Source organism: Rhinolophus ferrumequinum, chromosome 25 (assembly GCF_004115265.2).
Source record: "Rhinolophus ferrumequinum isolate MPI-CBG mRhiFer1 chromosome 25, mRhiFer1_v1.p, whole genome shotgun sequence".
In the NCBI taxonomy this organism is placed as follows: Eukaryota; Metazoa; Chordata; class Mammalia; order Chiroptera; family Rhinolophidae; genus Rhinolophus; species Rhinolophus ferrumequinum.
The window spans coordinates 18188228-18212263 of NC_046308.1; the positions used below are offsets into that span (position 1 = coordinate 18188228).

At 36.3% G+C, this 24036-nt stretch overlaps 2 protein-coding genes across 3 annotated transcripts in view; one reads left to right on the forward strand and one right to left on the reverse strand.

Annotated features, from left to right (window-relative positions):
- Positions 1-24036, reverse strand: part of TTC28 (tetratricopeptide repeat domain 28) — a 624117-nt gene that overhangs the window by 536131 nt on the left and 63950 nt on the right. The window lies entirely within an intron of this gene.
- On the forward strand, positions 6736-7236 carry LOC117017337 (60S ribosomal protein L23a-like). The gene has a single exon (XM_033097463.1). The coding sequence runs from the start codon at positions 6742-6744 to the stop codon at positions 7210-7212; it is 471 nt and encodes a 156-aa protein (XP_032953354.1). The 5' UTR covers positions 6736-6741; the 3' UTR covers positions 7213-7236.

The following is a 24036-nucleotide window of genomic DNA, read 5'->3' on the forward strand; positions in this document are numbered from 1 at the left end:
AATGGCCAATAAACACATGAAAAGATGCTCAACACCATTAGTCATTAGGGAAATGTAAATCAAAACCACTATGAGGTACCACTTCACACCCACTAGGATGGCTATAATTTTTTTAAAAAGAAGAAAGTAAAAAGTGTTGGTGAGGTTGTGAAGAAATCGGAACCATCCAAAATTGCTAGTAGGAACATAAAGGGATGCAACCACTGTGGAAAACAATTTGGCAGCTCCTCAAAAAGTTAAATGTAGAATTACCACATGACCCAGTGTGAAGTTATAACATAATAGGAATATGTATTTGGTCTTTATCCCCAATTCCTGGCACAGAGCTCCTAAAAACCCTAGGAACTTCCTAAGTCAAAGCGATGAGAAGAGCACCTTTTGTTTTTCAAAGAAAGCCCCTTTCAACCACACCAGAATTTGTGCTAATGAGTCTGGCTCTGGGAGGATGGGACTGGTTGCCACAGGAACCAACCTTGTGATTAGAGGTTGGACAGTCAGCCTTACCTCCAACCTGTGGGGAGGGGAAAAGGGCTGGAGATCAAGTTCAATCACCAATGGCCAACAATTTAATCAATCGTGTCTAAATAATGATGCCTCCATAAAAAACCTTAACCGAAGGGTTTCAGAAAGCTTCTAGGTTGGTGAATATATCAAGGTGCTAGGAGGTTGACTTGCCCCAGAGAGAGCATGGAAGCTCCACCCCCTTCCCACACACCTGGCCCTATGCATCTCTTCCATTTGGCTGTTCCTGAGTTGTATCCTTTATAATGAGTAAGTAAAGTGTGTCACTGAGTTCTGTGAGGCGTTTCAGCAAATTATCAAACCCAAGGAGGGGATTGTGAAAAACACCAATTTACAGCCATTCAGACAGAAACACAGGTGACAACCTAGTATTAGCAATTAGTATCTGAAGTGGGGGAGCAGTCTTGTGGCTCTGAATCTTTAACCTGTGGAGTCTATGCTAACTCAGGGTAGGTAGGGTCAGAACTGAATTAAACTGTAGGACACCCAGTTGCTGTCCACAGAGAACTGGAGAATTGCTTGGTGTGAAAAACTCATATATCTGGTGTCAGAGGTGTTGTTAAGAGTGTGAATAAAGAAAGAAACAATAGTATTCTTCTTTCACCCAGCATTTCCACACCTACATAGATATGTAAAGTAGTCAAACAAATACATGTACATACAAGTTCATAGCAGCACTATTACAACAGCCAAAAGGTGGAACTAGCCCAAACGTCCACCAATGAATGCAGAGATAAATTATAATATATACAGACAATGAAATAGTGTTCAGCAACAAAAAGAAATGAAGTGCTGATAAATACTACAAAGCAGATGAACATCAACAATATTATGCTAAGTGAAAGAGGCCACACACAAAAGATCACACATTGTATGGTTCTACCTATGAAATATCTAAAATAGGTAAATCCATAGAGACAGAATGCAGACTAGTGGTTGACAGGGGTTGAGGGGAGGGAGAAGTGGGGAGCAACTGCTTAACAGGGTGGGACTGCCTTTTGGGGTGATGACAACGCTTTGGAACAACTACATAGAGGTAGTAGATGCACAATATTTCAAATGTACCAAATCCCATTAAATAGTTCATTTTAAAATGGTTAATTTTAATAATGTCAATTTTGCCTCTGTTTTTAAGTGTTAAATTTTTTAAACAAATAATTTTTTAAAAAACCTAAGGTTGAAATCAAATTAATGTCAAAGAACTTACAAAATGCCACATCAATGAATACTCTACAATTTTAATGGTCTATTCAGGCTTAATTGTTTTATTTGTCCAATTTGGTTTTACTTCAATTTTTAAGGAAGTACCTGTTAATTTATTAATTTTTACATTAAATGACATTAACATAATGCCTTATAAACAACTGCTATATTTTTGTCAGATTGTTTTCTGTACTTTTTCTACCCTAACACTCTAAACATCTAAACAATGCTACACAATGTATGAAGAATAGTGGCTCACTTTAGCAGTGATTCTCAAACAGCTAATCATACCTACCTAATAAGGCATATCAGAATACCTCAAAGAAAATAAGAGAACATGTATATACATTTCAAAGTGTCCCAGATCATTCTGATTGCTCCCTCCCCATACTTATCTCACCTTGCCAATCTTCTGCTCATGCCACCCGGGCTACCAATCTTCAGAACCACTGGTCTATGATATATACATATCTACACACACACACACACACACACACACACACACACACACACGAGTTCCAATGCAAAAAAAAAAAAGTAGAAACAAATGTGTTTATGTACAATTTGGGTGGAAAGGTACAGGAAGGGAAAGGATCAATAGCCTTCACCAGACTCTCGAAGAGGAATATGATCCCCCACCAAAGATGAAGATCTTTGTTATATTCAATGAGGCTCATCCATATATAATACAGTACTCTAGGCTGACAACTTAATAATCCATAGGAGAGAACAACTATTACTTCAGTTGGGAAGACAAGAGAAACAATATACCTGTGTGATACATGGATATGCTCTGTCACCCAAAAAAGAAAATTATGAGCAATTTTAATGTACCAAAGTTTCCATACAAAATTAAATTGCTCCACAATTTACCAAAAAGGACACATTATGATACCTAGCAAGAGGTATTATTAAAGAATTAATAAAATATGCTGCTTGGAGTTGTTAGTCCAAAAGTGCTAGAACACTATCAAAAGGGATTCCTCGATTACACATTTTGATACTCTTAAAACACGCTTATGTATTCACATAATCCATCTTTCAAAGAATCTGGTTCTGATCCAAGACTTCCAAATGAAAAGCAGCTATAATAGAATCTGTACATCCCAGCCATGTTCTGGAAATGCCATAAAAATATAAACACATCTCTTTACCAACCACTTACTAATTTCAACTTTTGTTTTGAGATTGTATCTCACAAATCATGACTGAGAATAACTGATTCAGAGTTTAAAAAGTATATTTACTATTAAGGATGGAAAAAATTAAGTCCTGAAATCATTTTAAAAGGAGATGATAAAATTTCTCCTGCTATATAATGAAATGATTGATTAATATTTTTGGATTTTCCTTTACTAGCGAATTTCTCTCCCTATATCTCACCTGCCATGGCTCCAGTCAAGTGGGGGTGGGACAAATACTAATTCAGAAAAGAAACGGCTATGAAATAAAGGACCTTTCAAGCATTAGGAGGAAAGAGAAAGCCCATCTCTTCCATTCCTAGTATATAAAAAGGGAAAAATCAAAAGTAGTGGGAGGCTTTTGCCTAGCTCTCCACATGAAACCCTGAGAGAAGAGCATCGTGCAGGATGGTCCTGGGGTAATATAGTCTGGAAGGAGAAACAACAAAGCCTTAGCAGAGGAAGGTAGCAAATAAATGAGCTTGAGGCAGTACTCCTGGATCCCCATGGCTTACATACAGAGCAAGTATCCAGAGGTTCCATAAGCTGTGGAAATGCCACTCCCAAAAGACATAAAAGCCATCTAAGCAGTCAAATCAATTGAGAAGCTACCCACCGCAGATACCAGTGAAGACCAATGACACAAGTGATCTCCACCACTGTCACAAAATCACCTTAGGATGACCTCCACTGCACATAAACATAGGACGGTCCCTACCGCACATAAACAGCATGTTGAGAACCCTGCTGGGAAAAGAGGGAAGGGGAATATCTGAAAGGTTGAACACATACCTCAGAGAAGCTGAATTCCCTAAGGAAACAGACGTTAACTGGCAAGTTTAAGCTAATACCCTGTCCCTCTCTTTGCCTACCGCTACCCGCTTGGGTAAGATACTTGCAAGAAAGATTAGAGCCATCACAAAAAAGAAGCTATATTTTCATTCAGAATTTGAATAAAGGATGAGAAATTTTCAACCTTGCTGAACTAAGTTTACTAATTTAGCTTTCATCCTCCTTTTTTCATTTCATTTTCCTTTGTTTCTATTTCATAAAAACAAATCAAGATTCAAAATGCTATCATAAATATCCTCATACATGACACTACATCCATGAAACAAGACAGCAGTTTAAAAAAAAACGAAAGGAAAAGTTCTTAGAAATAGAAATAAGATAGCAGAAACAAAAAACTCACTGAAAAGATTGGAAGGTAAAACAGAAAATATCCTACGAAACAGACCAAAAAGACAAACTCATAGACATATAAAAGACAAGAAAACTTGAGAGTCAGTCTAGGAGGCACAACATCTAAAAAACAGAAGTGTCAGAAAGAGAATAATAATTTTTTTAAAAAGTAAAAGGGTATAAATCAACAACAAAACAGAATTTATGACATGAGTTTCCATATTGAGAGAGATCATCAAAAACCCAATATAGTACTCTTAAAATAAAACACATCATTAAGAAATTTCCTAACACTATGAATAAAAAGAAAGCACTTTAAAATTTCCATACGAGGGGCGGCCAGATGGCTTAGTTGGTTAGAGCGCGGTGCTCTTAACAAGGTTGCTGGTTCAATCCCCACATGGGCCACTGTGAGCTGCGCCCTCCACAACTAGATTGAAACAACTACTTGACTTGGAGCTGATGGGTCCTGGAAAAACACACTTAAAATAAAAAACTTTAAAAAAAACAGACCAAAAAGACAAAATCATAGACGTATGAAAGACAAGAAAACTTGAGAGTCAGTCATCTTTGTATGAAAAAAATAGGTTTCATACAAGGATAAAGATTCAGAATGGCTGCAGATTAAGAAAGCCTGGAAGAAGGGCAACTCAAGCAGAACACAATCAAAATCTGAAGGAAAATTATTTCTGACCTAGTCTTCTATAACCAGTCAAAATATCAAGTATAAGGCAGAAGAAAAAGGTGCGGGGAAAAAATACAACATCAAAATCAGGGAATGAATGAAGAAGAAATGGAATCAGAAACCAGGATTCAACATAAGCTATAGGTACAGGGAATTTTCAGACTGATGAGGAAGGGATATATCAAGATGACAATCGTGCAAACGAGGAAAGAGCAACCAGTCCTAACTCAAACCAGTCAGAAGAGATGTCCTCAAGAAGATGAAATTAACCGAACACTCAGTGTGTTTTAAATGCAATGAGAAGAGATTTAGAGAATTAGGGGATAATTTGGGAATGAATTAGTGATAAATACATAGAAAAAAATTAGGGGACAACTATTATTAACTCAAGAGAAAACAAAGTTTGCCAAAAAAGGAAAAGTAATCATAGTGTACCAAATGATTCAGCTGCAAAATGCCTTTTCAGAGTAATACTAATATAAACAATCAATTCTAATCTATACAAATTTATGATATAATTATACTGGGAGAATGGGAGCACAGGAAGTGTGCATGTGTGCCACAAAGGAATAAAAGTTAAGTCCTCATCTTTGCATTATCATTCCTTTAGTGTTTGTTTCTTTTTAACTTTAATTAAATACTTGATTCAGTTCAACGACGACTAAGAACCTATTATGAGCCAGGCACGGATTAACTACTGGGGATACTATGAGAAAGAAGTCCCTGCAATATATATAATCTTGTATACCAATTTTACCATAATAAAAAAAAAGTCACCGTCTACTGCCCTGCCCTCATTGGCTTGGGGACACAGACACACAAACAGATAAATATTTTAATTATTATCTATTTTTTCCTGATGACTAAAGCAATATTTTCTCAGTATTTAAACCTTCTAAATTTTAGAAAATGAGAAGAGTGCTTTTTTCCTACCAGAAATGATTTAGTTTATCCTGCAGATGATAGAGAAGTACTAAAAGGCTGGATTTACAAATTTCGAAAGATTTCTCTGGCTGCTTTGTGGAAGTATGATTGTAGGGGTTGGGAAGAGAAAGCAAATGCTGAAGGTCTGAAAAGTGTTCACTGGATTTGGCAATTAGGAGATCACTGATAGTATCAGACTGAGAAGTTACAGTAGAGTAGTGGGGTTATAAACCTCACTGGAAATAGAGACTGCAAACACAGGCCGTTCTCTCAAGAAGTCTGCCTATGAAAGAAGAAGGGAACAAACATCATGGAGAAGCTATCATGTGCTAGAATTTGAAAGAGGGAGCTTCACATTGATTATTCCACTTCACTTAATTCTCAAAACAAACTTGTAGTAAACTTCATCTCCACTTTATAGAAATTAAGCCTCAGAGGGGCTAAATGACCGCCCAGGTACACCGTGGTGGGGCTGAGATTATAAAATTAGGGTCTTTTTCAGGCCAAAACTCATTCTCTTGATGGTCAATAGAGAATTGATGATAGAAATGCAGAATTAAAGCAGTAAAGGATCTGCAGAAAGATTAAAAATATAAGAGAGTGATAGAGCAATTGATGAGACAAGGCTTTAGAGAAGATAGTTAGAAATGACACTCAAGAGTATCTGCAACAGATACTAACCATGGATGAGAGAGAAGAGGATAATTACATCCCCTGAGATGGAAAGACAGAAATCAAGTAAGTATGAATGTACGTATGTTTGTTGATAATATAAGGGGTTTAGGGATGACAGGAGATAGATGAAATTAAAACCTGATGATCTCTATTTTCCCTGTAAAGCAGAAGGCAAGACCTGTGTGAAAGGATGAGAGTAATAAAAGTTTAATGATGATGGTTTGACCTAGCAACAATGGGAAGAAAGGGAGGAATGGACCTGAGACCAGAAAAGGTACTTCTCTTTTATTATCAGTCCTTGGATGTTGATGTTTAGCTAGTAATGCTGGATCCTGACACATTAAAAACATATATAGGCTTTTCACGAAGATGGCGCCGAAAGCGAAGAAGGAAGCCCCTGCCCCTCCCAAAGCCGAAGCCATTTCGAAGGCTTTGAAGGCAAAGAAAGCAGTCCTAAAAGGCGTCCACAGCCACACAAAAAAGAAGATCCGGACATCACCCACCTTCCGAAGGCCCAAGACACTGCAGCTCCAAAGGCAGCCTAAATATCCTCGGAAGAGCGCTCCCAGGAGAAACAAGCTTGACCACTATGCCATCATCAAATTCCCCCTAACTACTGAGTCAGCCATGAAGAAGATAGAAGACAACAATACACTTGTGTTCATTGTGGACATCAAGACCAACAAGCACCAGATCAAACAGGCTGTGAAGAAGCTCTATGACATTGATGTGGCCAAGGTCAACACCCTGATCAGGCCTGATGGAGAGAAGAAGGCATATGTTCGACTGGCTCCTGACTACGATGCTTTGGATGTTGCCAACAAAACTGGGATCATCTAAACTGAGTCCAGCTGGCTAATTCTAAATACAAACGTTTTTCACTGTAAAAAAAAAAAAACAAAAACAAAACATATATAGAATGGGAGCACCTAAATATATAAAAGAAACATTGACTGACATAAAGACAGAAATCAACAGTAACACAATCATAGCAGGGAACTTCAACACCCCACTGACACCAATGGACAGATCCCCTGGACAAGAAATGAATACGGAAACAGTACCCTTAAATGACACATTAGACCAGATTGATTTAATCAATATTTTTAAAGCATTTCACCCCAAAGCAGTAGAATATACGTTCTTTTCAAGCGCACATGGAACTTTTTCTAAGATAGATCACATGATAGGCCACAAAACAAGTCTCAATAAATTTAAGAAGATTGAAATTATATCAAGCATCTTCCATGACCACAAAGCTATGAAACTAGAAATCAATTACAAGAAAAAAAACTGAAAAATGCACAAAACACGTGAAGATTGAATAACATGCTACTAAATCATGAATGGGTCAACAAGGCGATCAAGGAAGAAATCAAAAGATATCCTGAGAGAAACAAAAATGAAAACACAAGGACCCAAAATCTAGGGGATGCAGCAAAGGCAGTCCTAAGAGGAAATTCATAGCAATGTAGGCCCACCTCAAGAGGCAAGAAAAATCTCAAATCAATAGTCTCTCTTGATGTAACACAGAACTGTACACCTGAAATCTATGTACCTTTACTAACAACTGTCACCCCAATAAACTTTAAAAAAAAAAAAGTCTATCTTTACACCTAAGCAAACTGGAAAAAGAACAGAAAAATAAGCCCAATATGAGTTCAAGGAAGGAAATAATCAAGAGCAGAGTAGAAATAAACAAAATAGAGACCAAAAAATATATATATACAAAAGAGCAATGAAACCAAGAGCTGGTTTTTTGAAAAGATAAACAAAATTGACAAATCTTTAACCACACTCATCAAGGAAAAAAAGAGGACCCAAATAAATAAAATCAGAAATGAAAGAGACAAAGTTACAACCAACACCAACAAAATACAAAAAAACTTAAGAAAATACCACAAGCAACTATACACCAACAAATTGGATAATCTGGAAGAAATGGGTAAATTCTTAGAAGCACACAATCTTCCAAGGCTGAATCAAAAAGAAACGGAAAATATGAACAGACAGATTACTACCAACGAAATTGAATCAGTAATCAACAAGCTCCAAACAAACGAAAGTCCTGAACCAGACAGCTTCACAGGTGAATTTTATGAAACATTCAAAAAAGAATTAACACCTATTCTCCTCAAACTATTCCAAAAAATCCAGAAGGAGGGAAGGCTCCCAAGCTCATTTTACAAGGCCACCATTACCCTGATCCCAAAACCAAACAAAGACTAAAACATTACAAAAAATGAAAACTACAGGCCGATATCCCTAATGAACACAGATGCAAAACTCAATAAAATATTAGCAAACCAAATTCAGCAATACATTAAAAAGATCATACAACACGATCAAGTGCAATTTATTCCTGGAATGGAAGTTTGGTACAATATCCAGAAGTCAATTAATGTGATACACCATATTAACAAAATGAACAATAAAAATCATATGGTCATATCAATAGATGCAGAAAAGGCATTTGACAAAATCCAGCATCCATTTATGATAAAAACTCTCAGCAAAGTGGACAAGAGGGAACGTATCTCACCATAATAAAGGCCATATATGACAAACCCACAGCTAACGTACTCAATGGAGACAAACTAAAAGCATGCCCCTTAAAATCAGGAACAAGACAAGGATGCCCACTTTCACCACTTTTGTTGAACATAATACTGGAAGTTCTAGCCATAGCAATCAGACAAGAAAAAGAAATAAAAGGTATCCAAATTGGAAAGGAGAAAGTAAAACTGTCATTATTTGCAGATGACATGATACTATATAAAGAGAACCTCAAAGATTCCACCAAAAAACTATTAGAACTGATAAATGAATTTAGTAAAATAACAGGATACAAAATTAATATTCAAAAATAAGTTTTATTTCTATATACCAATAACGAACTATCAAGAAAGAGCAATTAAGAAAACAATCCCATTTACAATTGCATTCAAAAAAATAAATAAAATAAAATACTTAGGAATAAATTTAACCAAGGAAGTAAAAGATCTGTACTCAGAAAAATCATAAGATATTGAAGAAATTAAAGAAGAGAGACGGCATCAAAATGGCGGTGTGAGGCGAGCCTCTGTAAAGCTCCCCTGGAATTTACAACTAATCGAACAACAATAACTCCACAAAGGACTCCCTGCACAGCACACAGGCAAGACGAAGAGGTCCACTACTGAATTCACCTAAAGGTGGGCGAATCGCACGAGCGGGGGAGGGGGGAAGGGAGAAGTGCGGACACGGAGCCGCACGGGTGCAAGACGCAGACCTACCTCAGTGCTCCAAGCTCGCTGCATCCCGGAACTACTGCAGCTGCAGGAGAGGGAAGAACTCAGACTGCTAGGGCTCTGTTTATGGCCCACAGGGCTGAGGGGACAGCATATAACACGGCTGAACCCAACGCTCACGGCAGAGACCTCAGAGGAAAGACTGAGGGAAGAAGGCTGAAAACGGTGGTTTAATCCCTCACTGCCAAGCAGACAACAGAAGCCTTAGGCACTAAAATTAGCCGCCCCCTCCCTACCCTCCCAGAGCTCGCCCTGCGCCCACCTGCCCAGTGCTAGAAGCAGAACAGTAACAGTGTCAGATCAAAAGAACAGAATATTTGCTCTTCTGAGAACTGTGGACCGCAGACACAGATTCGCAGCCCAACTAGTTCTGGCAAAGCGGAGGGAGCTGTGGAAGCAGGACTGGTTGTGGTGGTGGTCACCACCATTGCTTTGGGCCACTTCTCACAACTCACCCCACCCCTGGCCCCACCTATCTGGGCAGATCCCTGCAGGAGTAAACAGAACTGCTGAAACATATGGGCTCTGAATCTGGTGCAGGAAGAGCTTTGGAACTTCAAAAGTTCTCCGCATACCCACACGGACACTGTGACCCAGGCGAACTATTAACAGAGGAGAAGCCCTTCTCCCAGGGAATCCCCGCATTGGGTGAGAAGCTGGAATAGTGCAGAGAAAACATAGCACTACCAAGTGAGAGAGAAAAAAAAGGCTGCAGTTGGAGAGAAAATAAAACAGTCTACCAACAAGCACTGGAAAACAAAAGAAAGACCTCTTCCTCTCAGCCTGTTGCAGAAGCCACTCCTGTAGATGTCTAGGAAGAAAAATAATAAATCAGTAATTGCCATGAATAACCAAGGCAACAAGACAGCTCAGAAAGTGAAAAATCTCCAGAAAAGGAACTTAAAGATATGGAAATAAGTGACTTAAATGACAGAGAATTCAAGATTGCAGTTCTGAAAAAACTCAACGAGATGCAAGAAAACAAAGAAAGGAAGTTTAATGAACTCAGAAACACAATCAAAACACAACCCGAGCATTTTACGAAAGAGATTGAAATTTTAAAAAAGAACCAAATAGAATTTCCGGAGATTAAGAACTCAATAGAAGAAATTAAGAATGAAATAGCCAGCTTAGGTAGTAGAGTTGACCAGATGGAGGAAAGAATCAGTGACATCAAAGATAGAAACCTGGAAATGACACAGATGGAAGAAAGAGACTTGAAACTTAAAAGAAATGAAAGAACTCTACAAGAACTTTCTGACTCCATCAGAAAGAGCAATATAAGAATAATAGGCATACTAGAAGGAGAAGAAAAAGAGAAGGGAACAGAGAATATATTCAAACAAATTGTTGATGAGAACTTCCCAAACTTGTGGACAGAACTGGATCCTCGAATCCAAGAAGCAAATAGAACACCTAATTACCTCAATCCCAACAGGCCTTCTCCAAGGCACATTGTATTGAAGCTCTCTAAAATCAACGACACAGAAAGAATCCTCAAGGCAGCCAGGGAAAAGAAGACGGTAACCTACAAAGGAAAGCCCATTAGATTATCATCAGATTTTTCAGCAGAAACTCTACAAGCCAGGAGGGAGTGGAACCAAATATTCAAACTATTGAAAGAGAGAAATTATGAGCCAAGAATAATATATCCAGCGAAGATATCCTTTAGATATGAAGGAGGAATAAAGACCTTTCCAGACATACAGAAGCTGAGGGAATTCTTTAAAACACGACCAGCACTACAAGAAATACTAAAGGAGGCCATATGACCACCATCAAAAGTGACAATTTGTGGCAACCAAAACATAAAAAGGGGGAGAGTAAAGGCCTGAACCGGAATATGGGAACGGAGAAAGTAAGCATGCTGAAGAAAATGGAATACTCTAAATATCAAACTTCCTTTTACATAAACTTAAGGGTAACCACTCAAAAAAAAATCCAGAACTAAAATATATACTGTAATAAAAGAAGAAACAGAGGAAAACATCATAGAATACCACCACACAGAAATAATAGACAACAACAAAAAAGCAAAGAAACAATGGAGACACAGCCTTAACAGAAAACTAAGATAGAATGACAGGAAATCCTCACATATCAATAATCACCCTAAATGTAAATGTACAGAACTCACCAATAAAAAGGCACAGAGTAGCAGATTGGATCAAAAAACTAAACCCAACCATATGCTGTCTCCAAGAGACACATCTCAGCTACAAGGACAAGCATAGACTCAAAATGAAAGGGTGGAAATTGACACTCCAAGCAAATGGTACCCAGAGAAAATCAGGTGTAACCATACTGATATCAGATGAAACAGACTTCAGGGTGAAAAAGGTAATAAGAGACAAAGATGGACACTTTGTAATGGTAAAGGGGACTATACAACAAGAAGACATAACAGTCATCAATATTTATGCCCCCAATCAGGGAGCACCGAAATACACCAAGCAACTGCTAACAGAACTAAAGGGAGAAATTGACCAAAACACAATTATACTAGGGGACTTAAATACATCATTGACAGCTATGGATAGATCATCCAAACAGAAAATAAATAACAAAATAGCAGCCCTAAATGACACATTAGGTGAAATGGACATAATTGACATATATAGAGCACTTCATCCTAAAACATCAGACTATACATTTTTTTCCAGTGTACATGGAACATTCTCAAGAACAGACCATATATTGGGACATAAAATCAGCCTCAGCAAATTTAAGAAGACTGAAATCATACCAAGCATATTCTCTGATCACAAGGCTTTGAAAGTGGGTATCAACTGCAAAAAGAAAGCAGGAAAAAACACAAATACATAGAGATTAAACAACATACTTTTAAAGAACAACCGGGTCAAAGAAGAAATTAGAGGAGAGATCAAAAGATACATAGAAACAAATGACAATGAAAATACATTCTACCAAAATTTTTGGGATGCAGCAAAAGCAGTTTTAAGAGGGAAATTTATATCATTACAGGCCTATCTCAAGAAACAAGAAAAATCCCAAATAAATAACCTCATGTTACACCTTAAAGAACTAGAAAAAAACAAATGAAACCCAAGGTCAGCAGAAGAAAGGAAATAACAAAAATCAGAGCAGAATTAAATGAAATAGAGAACAAAAAGACAATAGAAAAAATTAATGTGACAAAGAGCTGGTTCTTTGAAAAGATTAACAAAATTGACAAACCTTTGGCTAGAGAAAAAGAGAAGATCTAAGACAAAAGAGAGAAGACACTAATTAACAAAATCAGAAATAAAAAAGGGGAAGTTTGTCACAGACACCACAGAAATACAAAGGATCATCCAAGAATATGGACTATATGCCACCAAATTCAATAACCTAGAAGAAATGGACAAGTTCTTAGAAACATTTAGCCTTCCTAGGCTGAACCATGAAGAATTGGAAAATCTAAACAGACCGATCACCAGTAACGAAATTGAATCAGTCATCCAAACCTTCCCAAAAGCAAAAGTCCTGGACCAGATGGCTTCACTAGTGAATTCTACCAAACCTTCAAAGAGGATCTAATACCAATCAGAAGAGACAGTACTCCCTAACTCATTTTATGAGGCCAACATTACACTGATACCAAAACCTGGTAAGGACAACACAAAAAAAGAAAACTACAGACCAATGTATCTCTGATGAATACACATGCAAAAATCCTAAACAAATTCTAGCAAATCGAATACAACAATGCATTAAAAAGATTATTCATCACGACCAAGTGGGGTTCATCCCCGGGGCACAACAACGCATTAAAAAGATTATTCATCACGACCAAGTGGGGTTCATTCCCAGGGCACAAGGATGGTTCAACATCCGCAAATCCATCAATGTGATACATCACATAAACAAAATAAAGGACAAAAATCATATGATTATATCAATTGATGCAGAAAAAGCATTTGACAAGATACAACATCCATTTATGATTGAAACACTTAATAAAATAGGTATAGAAGGAAAATACCTTAACATAATAAGGCCATATATGACAAACCCTCAGCTAATCTCATAATTAATGGTGAAAAACTCTAGCCCTTTGCTATACGTTCAGGAACACGACAGGGCTGTCCCCTATCACCTTTGCTTTTCAACATAGCGTTGGAAGTCCTTGCCAGAGCAATCAGGCAAAAGAAAGAAATAAAAGGCATCCAAATTGGAAATGAAGAAGTTAAATTGTCACTCTTTGCAGATGACATGATGTTATATACAGAAAACCCTAAAGACTCCACCAAAAAGCTATTAGAAACAATCAATGAGTACTGTAAAGTTGCTGACTACAAAATCAACGAACAAAAGTCCAATGCATTCCTATATGCTTACAATGAAATCCCAGAAAAAGAAATACAAAAAACAATTCCTTTTGCAATTGCAGCAAAAAGAATAAAATACTTAGGAATAAACTTAACCAAGGATGTGAAAGACCTATATGCTGAAAACTGGAAGACACAAAGAAATGGAAAGACGTTCTGTGCTCATGGATTGGAAGAATCAACATAGTTAAAATGGCCATATTACGCAAAGCAATATACAGATTTAATGCAATCCCCATCAAAATCCCAATGGCATTTTTTAAAGAAATAGAACAAAAAATCATCAGATTTGTTTGGAATCACAAAAGACCCCGAATAGCCAAAGCAATCTTAAGAAAAAAGAACAATACTGTAGGTATCACACTCCCTGACTTTAGCTTGTACTACATGGCTACGATAATCAAAACAGCATGGTGTTGGCAAAAAAACAGACACATAGACCAATGGAATAGAACTGAAAACCCAGAAATAAAACCACATAAATATGGACAGATAATTTTTGACAAAGAAGCAAAAAACATACAATGGAGAAAAGACAGCCTCTTCAATAAATGGTGCTGGGAGAATTGGATAGCCACGTGCAAAAGAATGAAACTGGGCTGCTATCTGTCACCATGTACCAAAATTAATTCAAAATGGATCAAAGACTTAAGCATAAGACCTGACACAATAAACTGCATAGAAGAAAACATAGGTACTAAACTTATGGACCTTTTGTTCAAAGAGCATTTTATGAATTTGACTCCAAAGGCAAGGGAAGTAAAAGCTAAAATAAACGAATGGGACTATATGAAATTTAAAAGCTTCTGCACAGCAAAAGAAACCGTCGACAAAATGAAGAGGCAACCAACTGAATGGGAGAAGATTTTTGCAAACAGTGCCTCCGGTAAGGGGCTAATATCCAAAATATACAAGGAACTCATGAAACTCAACAACAAAAAAACAAACGACCCAATTGAAAAATGGGCAGACGACCTGAAGAGACATTTCTCCAAAGAGGACATACAAATGGCAAATAGACATATGAAAAAATGTTCAACATCACTAATCATCAGAGAAATGCAAATAAAAACCATAATGAGATATCACCTCACCCCAGACAGAATGGCTATCATCAACAAGACAAATAGTAACAAGTGTTGGAGAGGCTGTGGAGAAAAAGGAACCCTCATACACTACTGGTGGGAATGCAGACTGGTGCAGCCGCTATGGAAGGCAGTGTGGAGGTTCCTCAAAAAATTACGAATAGAATTACCATATGACCCAGCAATCCCTCTCCTGCGTATCTACCCAAAAAATCTGAAAACATTTATACATAAAGACATGTGTGCGCCAATGTTCATTGCAGCTTTGTTTACGGTGACCAAGACATGGAAACAACCAAAATGTCCTTCGATAGATGAATGGATAAAGAAGTTGTGGTATATGTACACAATGGAATACTATTCGGCGATAAGAAAAGATGATATAGGGACATTTGTGACAACATGGATGGATCTTGAGAGTATGATGCTAAGCGAAATAAGTCAGACAGAAAAAGCAGAGAACCATATGATTTCACTGATATGTGGTATATAAACCAAAAACAACAAAAGAACAAGACAAACAAAATGAGAAACAAAAACTCATAGACACAGACAATAGTTTAGTGGTTACCAGAGGGTAAGGGGGCTGGTGGGTGGGACATGAGGGTAAAGGGGATCAAATATATGGTGATGGAAGGAGAACTGACTCTGGGTGGTGAACACACAATGGAATTTATAGATGATGTAATACAGAATTGTACACCTGAAATCTATGTAATTTTACTAACAATTGTCACCCCAATAAATAAAATTTAAAAAAAAGAAAATTCTTAAATAGAAGAAAAAAAAACGAGAAAATAATTTTTCTGGTATTGGTGGATTTGGTAGTCACTGAATAAAGTTATGTCATTATTGCATAATTGCATGCTTAATAAAAGAGATGAACATCATTAAAAAAAGAAATTAAAGATACAAATAAATAAAAACATATATTATGCTCATGGATAGGAAGAAATAATGTAGTTAAAATGTCCATATTACCTAAAGCAATATACAGATTCATCACAATCCCTATAAAAATACCAATGGTATTTTTCACAAAACTAGAACAAATAATCCTAAAATGTATATGGAACCATAAAAGACCTCAAATAGCCACAGCAATCCTGATAAATAAGAACGAAGCTGGAGGTATCACACGACCCTACATCAAATCATATTACAAGGATATAGTAATCAAAACAGCATGGGACTGGCATAAAAACAGACACATATATCAATGGAATAGAATAGAGAGCCCAGAAATAAATCCATGCCTTTATGGTGATTTAATCTATGACAAAGGGAGCAAGAATTTACACTGGGATAAAGACAGTCTACTTAATAAATGGTGGTGGGAAAACTAGACAGATAACATGCAAAAAAATGAGAATGGACCACCTTCTTACACCATATGCAAGAATAAACTCAAAATGGATTAAAGACTTAAATGTAAGACCCCAAAATCATAAAATTCTTAGAAGAAAATAGAGGAAGTCAACTCACAGGTATTATCCTTAGTAATATTTTTACTGACATATCCCCTCGGGCAAGGGAAGCAAAAGAAAAAATACATATATGGGACTACATCAAACTAAAATGTTTTTTTCACAGCAAAGGAAACCATGAACAAAACAAAAAGACATCCTACTGAATAGAGACAGAGATAGAGAATGGGAGAAGATATTTGCAAATAATACATAAGGGTTTAATATCCAAAATTTATTAAAAAACTCATACAACTCAACACCAAAAAAACAAACAATTCAATTAAAAAATGGGCAGAGGACATGAAGAGACATTTCTCTAAAGAGGACATACAGATTGCCAACAGACATATGAAAAATGCTCACCATTACTAATTATTAAAGAAATGCAAATAAAAACCACAATGAGATACCACCTCACTCCTGTCAGAATGGCTATCATCAATAAATCAACAAACAAATGTTGGCCAAGGATGTGGAGAAAAAAGAATCCTCATGCACTGTTGATGAGATTGCAGATTGGTGCAGCTACTATGGAAAACAGTATGGAGGTTCCTCAAAAAATTAAAAATAGAACTACCTTATGACCCAGCAATTCCACTCCTGGATTTATCCAATGAAATCCAAAACACTAATTTTAAAAAATATATGCCCCTCTATGTTTACTACAATGCTATTCACAATAACCAAGATATGGAAACAACCAAAATGCCCATCAATAGACAATTGGATAAGGAAATTATTGTACATTTATACAATGAAGTATTATGCTGCTTTAAAAAAGAATGAAATCTTACTATTTGCAACAACATGGATGGACCTAGAAAATATTCTGCTAAGTTAAATAAGTCAGACTGAAAAAGAGAAATACCATGTGACCTCACTTATATGTGGAATCTAAAGAACAGAATAAATGAGCAAACAAAACAGAAATAGACTCAGAGATACAGAGAATAAAAAACTGATGGTTGCTTGATGGGAGGGGATTGGGATGAGGGAGAAGGTGAAGGGATTAGAAAGTACAAATTAGTGGTCACCAATACAGTCACAGGGATGTGAAATGCAGTATGGGGTATATAATCAGTAATGTTGTAAAGACCATGTAAGGTGCCAGAAGGGCACTGGACTTACGCGTCATAGACTGTGTAGATGCCTGACCCCTGGGCTATACACCTGAAGCTGAAGTACTAAGTTGGTGCAAAAGTCATTGCGGTTCTTGCAATTATTTTTAACCTTTCAAACCGCAATGACTTTTGCACCAACCTAAAAGAATAATACTGAATTATCAACTATAATGATAGATTGACAGATAGATAGATAGATAGATAGATAGATAGATAGATAGATAGATAGATAGATAGATAGATAGATAGATAGATAGAGACAGAGGAAGGAAGGAAGGAAGGAAGGAAGGAAGGAAGGAAGGAAGGAAGGAAGGAAGGAAGGAAGGAAAGAAGGAAGGAAGGAAGGGAAAGGAAAGGAAAAGAAGAGAAGGAAAGGAAAGGAAAAAGAAAAGGAAAGGAAAGGAAAAGGAAAGGAAAGGAAAGGAAAGGAAAGGAAAAGGAAAGGAAAGGAAAAAAGAAAAGAAAAAGTAAGTCACGGAATGTGGCGTACAGCATAAGCAATATAGTCAATGGTATTGTAACGGCTATGTACGATGTCAGAGGGGTTATCTCTGTGAGGGTTATAAAGGTCTAACTATTACGTTGCTTTGTACAACTGAAACTAATTAAAAAAGAAAACAATGTAAAAAAACAGAAATAAACTCAGAGACAGAGAAAAACTCATGGTTGCTAGGAAGGGGTGGTTGGGGGATGGGGGAGAAGGTAAAAATTGGGGATTCGAAAGTACAAATTGGTATAGTGATAAAATAGTCATGGGGATGTAAAATATGGTATGGGGAACATAATCAATAATGTTGTAAAGATCATGTAGGGTGCCATCAGGGAGATCACTTCATAGACTGTGTAGATGCCCACCCACTGAGCTGTACACCTGAAAATGAACTAGAATACTGAATGTCAACTATAATTAAAAATATATACATATGGTCCCGGGATGTAAAGTATAGCATAGGGAATACAGTCAATATTATAGTAATAGCTGTGTACGATGTCAGAGGAGGAGTAGACTGGGAGGGAGTTATCACTTTGTGAATGTATAAATGTTTAATCATTATGTTATTTTATACGCCTAAAACTAAAAAAAAAAAAAAAAAAAAAAAGGAAAATCTAGAATTAAATATTCTTCCTACTAAATGTAGAATTATAATTATTTTTACCTGAATCTATTTGTTTTTCTTTAATATCAAGTATTAATTCCTAAAGTAATTTATAAAATATGACATTTTGGGAGAAACAACAGGGTCTTCAGGTTTCAGTTACTATCTCATCCTAAAAGCACTGCAAAAGCTGTCTTAAGAACCTAAAATCCCAGGAGTTTCAAACTTTATCCTCTGGGACTAAATGAAAATTAGCACTTATTTAAATCAAATATTCTCATTCTATCATTTCTTGATTTTGCAATGGCTCTCTTCCTCAAGAATTAAGAAAAATATATTTATATAAAAAAATAAAATTAATATTACTTTAATAATTTTATCATTTCTTGAGATAACCAATATACCCTGGAATGTCAAAAAAGAGGAATTTGGTAATAAATTAAGTAATATCAAAAAATTCCACAGAATAAATATAGAATAAATATATAACATGTTGTGATTTAGTGGAGAAAAGTCTAAATGACTATTAGAAGTATTTAAGGAAACCAACAGTCATGAGTAATTTTCAAACCCATACATGCTATTTGACAATTCAATAGGTAGGAGCAGGATTCTACGAACAAATAGAATTCAATGATTTTATCTACAGATATCACTGCAAGAACATTTCTTCCTTTTGTCACATGATTATTTCCCTATGTATCTATGTTACTTGGCATAATCTTATTAGTAGATCATGCATTATAAAGAACTCACTGACATATGTGGCATCTCAAGTACCTGATATTAAGACCTAAAACAGGGTTAGCTTTATAAACTTTTGAAAGAGTGTATTATTGAGAAGGTGTTGCAAGCACAATGTTTTTATCTCAAAATAATATGGTTTCTTTTTAAAAACACAAAGCAATATTATTGTAATAATTTTGTGGCCTATAAAGCAAATATTCATATCTATAATTACTATCCATTTTTCTCAGCTAAGAATAAATGACTGCTATACAGGTTTTAGATTTATATGACTATATTAGGATGATTAACTGACCAGTTATAAGTCTGACCAGTCATAATAAGTCCAGTGTTGGGACTTAGAATGTCTTAAATAGCTGCTACAACATTAATGGGTAAGGTGGAGAAGATCCCAGAAAACAGAGGAAAAAAATATTTGTTTTTCAGTGCCACCAAAAAAATATAGAATAAAAGGTTCCATGCTTAAACACAGAGCAGTCTTTAAAATACACATAGATTATATTATGTCTCACAGAGGATAAGTAAAATGAACTAAATGATCCAAGATGTTGAAAATGTTTTTATGTTTATTTCAGGGAAGACTTGGTTGGTAACAACACTATAAAAACAGTCTAACACCTGCAACTGTGTATTATTTAAGGAGAACCAAGGTGAGACGCCATCTAATTATTTTGTAATATCTAAGTAATAAATGTAAATGTGCAAATGAGAAAAGGAGATTGAAATCCATGAAATGGCATATGTTGAATTTCAGGATAACCCAACATGACTAGAGAACTAGTGAATCCAAAAAAATCCATTAAACAGTTTTATGTCTGAAAAATTGGAATGCATCTTTTTCACAAATTAAAGACAGATTGTAAAGAGAGAGGGTTAGAGTTGGAAAGTTCCCTGCTCATCAAATTAAAAACAAGAGCTCTATTCATAAAAAAAAAAAAAAAAAAAAAAAATACTTACGTGGTCAAGTCACATTCTTTGTTCTAAAGTTTTTATATGCAACTTGGGGTGAGCATTTTATTTGTGATTCATAAAGAAAAGTGAGTGTAACAGAGGCTCCTAGAGCACATGAGTAGATTCCAGGTGATATGTAAGTAGCCATTTAAGATACCATAGCAAAGGAGAAAACACATCCTTAATGCCCAAAGGAAAGACTGTATTCACATGACGAACAGCTGGACTTGATTAAAAAGAAATACCAGGTTAGGCTCTATGGTGGTTCTTCCATAGTTACATGACGACATAAATGAGAAATGCTACATTTCTCAAAGCCTGTTGCCTAGTGATCTCAATGGCTGCCCCTTTATCCACCCTTGCAATGCAACCACCTCTTCTCCCTTTCTTCCTCTACACCATTTTAGTATTCTCATTTTAAAAAATCATTTTTTAAAAGGATATAAAGAGAAAATAGAGCAAGTATAAATAAAAAGTCAGTTTCACTAGTTTATGATTCATTTTCACTTTCACAAGCATGATAAAATACAAACTGAAGTTTCCTCACCAATAATTCAGTAAAAGTTACAAATGTATATAAAACTACTTTAAATAGATTAAATTGCGCTGTGACAGTAGAATTCCTGCCTTTTGAGGACTGAAAATTAAAATGGATAGGAAGCAGATGACAAATGTAACACTTCTTTCTTCCTTAAAATTAGCTGTGCAATAAAGCAGAAAGTTAATATAGAATGCAGTACTATGGGAACAACACGGTTTTATTGAACTGCGATCTAAAGAGTTACATTAAATACCCACAATTCCTTGTGAAAACCTCTTTGTTTTTCTGCTTGTCAGCATCTGCATTTTACAGCTGCCTCCTTCAGTATGGACCCTGTCTTGAGGAAGTTCAGGAACTTAAAACATTAATATCCAGGAGCTTTAAAAAAAATCACAGCATTAATAACTTATACAGATGGGAGTAAAACAGTCACAGCATTCTTGACTATAAGGCTAAGCAGAAAATTAATCTAAAGACTGGAGATGTCTATTAACAGAATATAAGAATAAAAATCTCTTTTGGCTCAGCAAAAGCATTTAAACTTCCAAAATTCCTTTAAGCCAAAAAAGCAGATGGATTAATATCAGGTCTGAGGTATCATTTACCAAAAGGTTAAAATTCCAATAAACTGTTTCTCAATCATCTGTTTTTTTCTCTTAATAATAAAAATAAACCTTTTTTTCCTTCAAAGATAAAAGCTCAACCTGAGGCAAAACACTAAATTTCCAGTTTTCCATTACTTTCTCTCATTTAATCAATGCGATTCCATTTATTCCTCATCCATGGTCCAACATAATGACAGTAGATCCCGCCTTTCCTGACACCACCATCCCTCCTGCCAATCATTCCACGTAGTCCTCATTTCAAGGCAGCTCCACCTTCTCCTCAGGAACCGTGATTCTGCAGTTTAAGGAGATGAGCTCTTCAGCTCTGCTTCCCTTGCCCCACTCAGCTAGGTTTGGCATAATGCCAATCTGTCTCCCTTTTTTAAAGCTATCTTGAATTAGACCAGCACTGTCCAATAGAACTTTATGTGATAATGAGAATATTCTATATCTCAGTGGCCTAATATGGTAACTATGTATTAGTCACATGTGGCTACTGAAAAGTTCAAACGTGGCTAGTATGACTGAGGAACTGATTTTTTATGTTTTAATTGTAATTAACTGGAATTTATATTTAAATAGTCACATATGACTAGTAACCTAACCTATTAGACAGTGCAGATCTAGAGAAGAGTGTTTTTTTCCTACCAGAAATGATTTACTTTACCCTGCAGATGATAGAGAAGTACTAAAAGGTTGGATTTACAAATTTCGAAAGATTTCTCTGGCTGCTTTGTGGAAGTATGATTGTAGGGGTTGGGAAGAGAAAGCAAATGCTGAAGGTCTGAAAAGTGTTCACTGGATTTGGCAATTAGGAGATCACTGATAGTATCAGACTGAGAAGTTACAGTAGAGTAGTGGGGTTATAAACCTCACTGGAAATAGAGACTGCAAACACAGGCCGTTCTCTCAAGAAGTCTGCCTATGAAAGAAGAAGGGAACAAACATCATGGAGAAGCTATCATGTGCTAGAATTTGAAAGAGGGAGCTTCACATTGATTATTCCACTTCACTTAATTCTCAAAACAAACTTGTAGTAAACTTCATCTCCACTTTATAGAAATTAAGCCTCAGAGGGGCTAAATGACCGCCCAGGTAAACCGTGGTGGGGCTGAGATTATAAAACTAGGGTCTGGGGGTGGACGGATGGCTCAGTTGGTTAGAGCGCGAGCTCTGGGCAATGGGACTGCCAGTTCGATTCCCACATGGGTCAGCGAGTTGCACCCTCCGCAACTAAAATGAAATCAATGAGCTGCCACTCAGCTCCCGAGTGGCCAGATAAGGTTCAGTTGGCTGGAGCGCGGGCCACAAGGTTGCGGGTTCAACTCCTCGACTTCCGCAAGGGATGGTGGGCTGTGCCCGCTGCAACTAACAACAGCAACTGGACCTGGAACTGAGCTGCACCCTCCACAACTAAGATTGAAAGGACAACAACTTGACTTGGAAAAGTTCCGGAAGTACACACTGCTCCCCAATAAAGTCCTGTTCCCCTTCCCCAAGAAAATCTTAAAAAAAAAAAAAAAAACAGGGTCTTTTTCAGCCCAAAACTCATTCTCTTACAGGTCAATAGGGAATGGATGAGAGAAATGCAGGATTAAAGCAGTAAAGGATCTGCAGAAAGATTAAAAATATAAGAGAGTGATAGAGTAATTGATGAGACAAAGCTTTAGAGAAGATAGGTAGAAATGACACTCAAGAGTACAGGCAACAAATACTAACCATGGATGAGAAGAGGAAAATTACATCCCCTGAGATGGAAAGACAGAAATCAAGTAAGTATGAATGTACGTATGTTTGTTGATAATACAAGGGGTTTAGGGATGACAGGAGATAGATGAAATTAAAACCTGATGATCTCTACTTTCCCTGTAAAGCGAAGGCAAGACCTTGTGTGAGAGGATGAGAGTAATAAAAGTTTAATGATGATGGTTTGACCTAGCAACAATGGGAAGAAAGGGAGGAATGGATCTGAGACCAGAAAAGGTACTTCTCTTTTATTATCAGTCCTAGGATGTTGATGTTTAGCTAGTAATGCTGGACCCTGACACATTAAAAACATATAGAGAAAGTGCTTAAACCAATGTTTTCTTATGTGACATTAAATTTCTTTTGATATTTATATAATTTTCAGGTATATTTTTTCCAACTTTTTTATTGTGGTAAAATACACTTAACACAAAATTTACTTACCATAGCTGTATTTTTTCATAAATAATACAAAGGTATGATGCATCACCTTTCATTGAACTTATTACAAATTAGGGGAAACTAAGTGTTTTTAATTGATAATTTTATAACTGATAATGCTAAAAACATGCATTTTTACCACAATTTGAATTTTTGCAAAGACCTTTCAGATCTACTATCTTGAATTCTAAACTGTAAAATAATCCTCATTTAAAGAAACATTCAAAGTCAAATATTTTT

Excerpts from the sequence above, each read along its gene's own strand:
- LOC117017337 (XM_033097463.1), top strand. The coding sequence starts at position 6,742 with ATGGCGCCGAAAGCGAAGAAGGAAGCCCCTGCCCCTCCCAAAGCCGAA.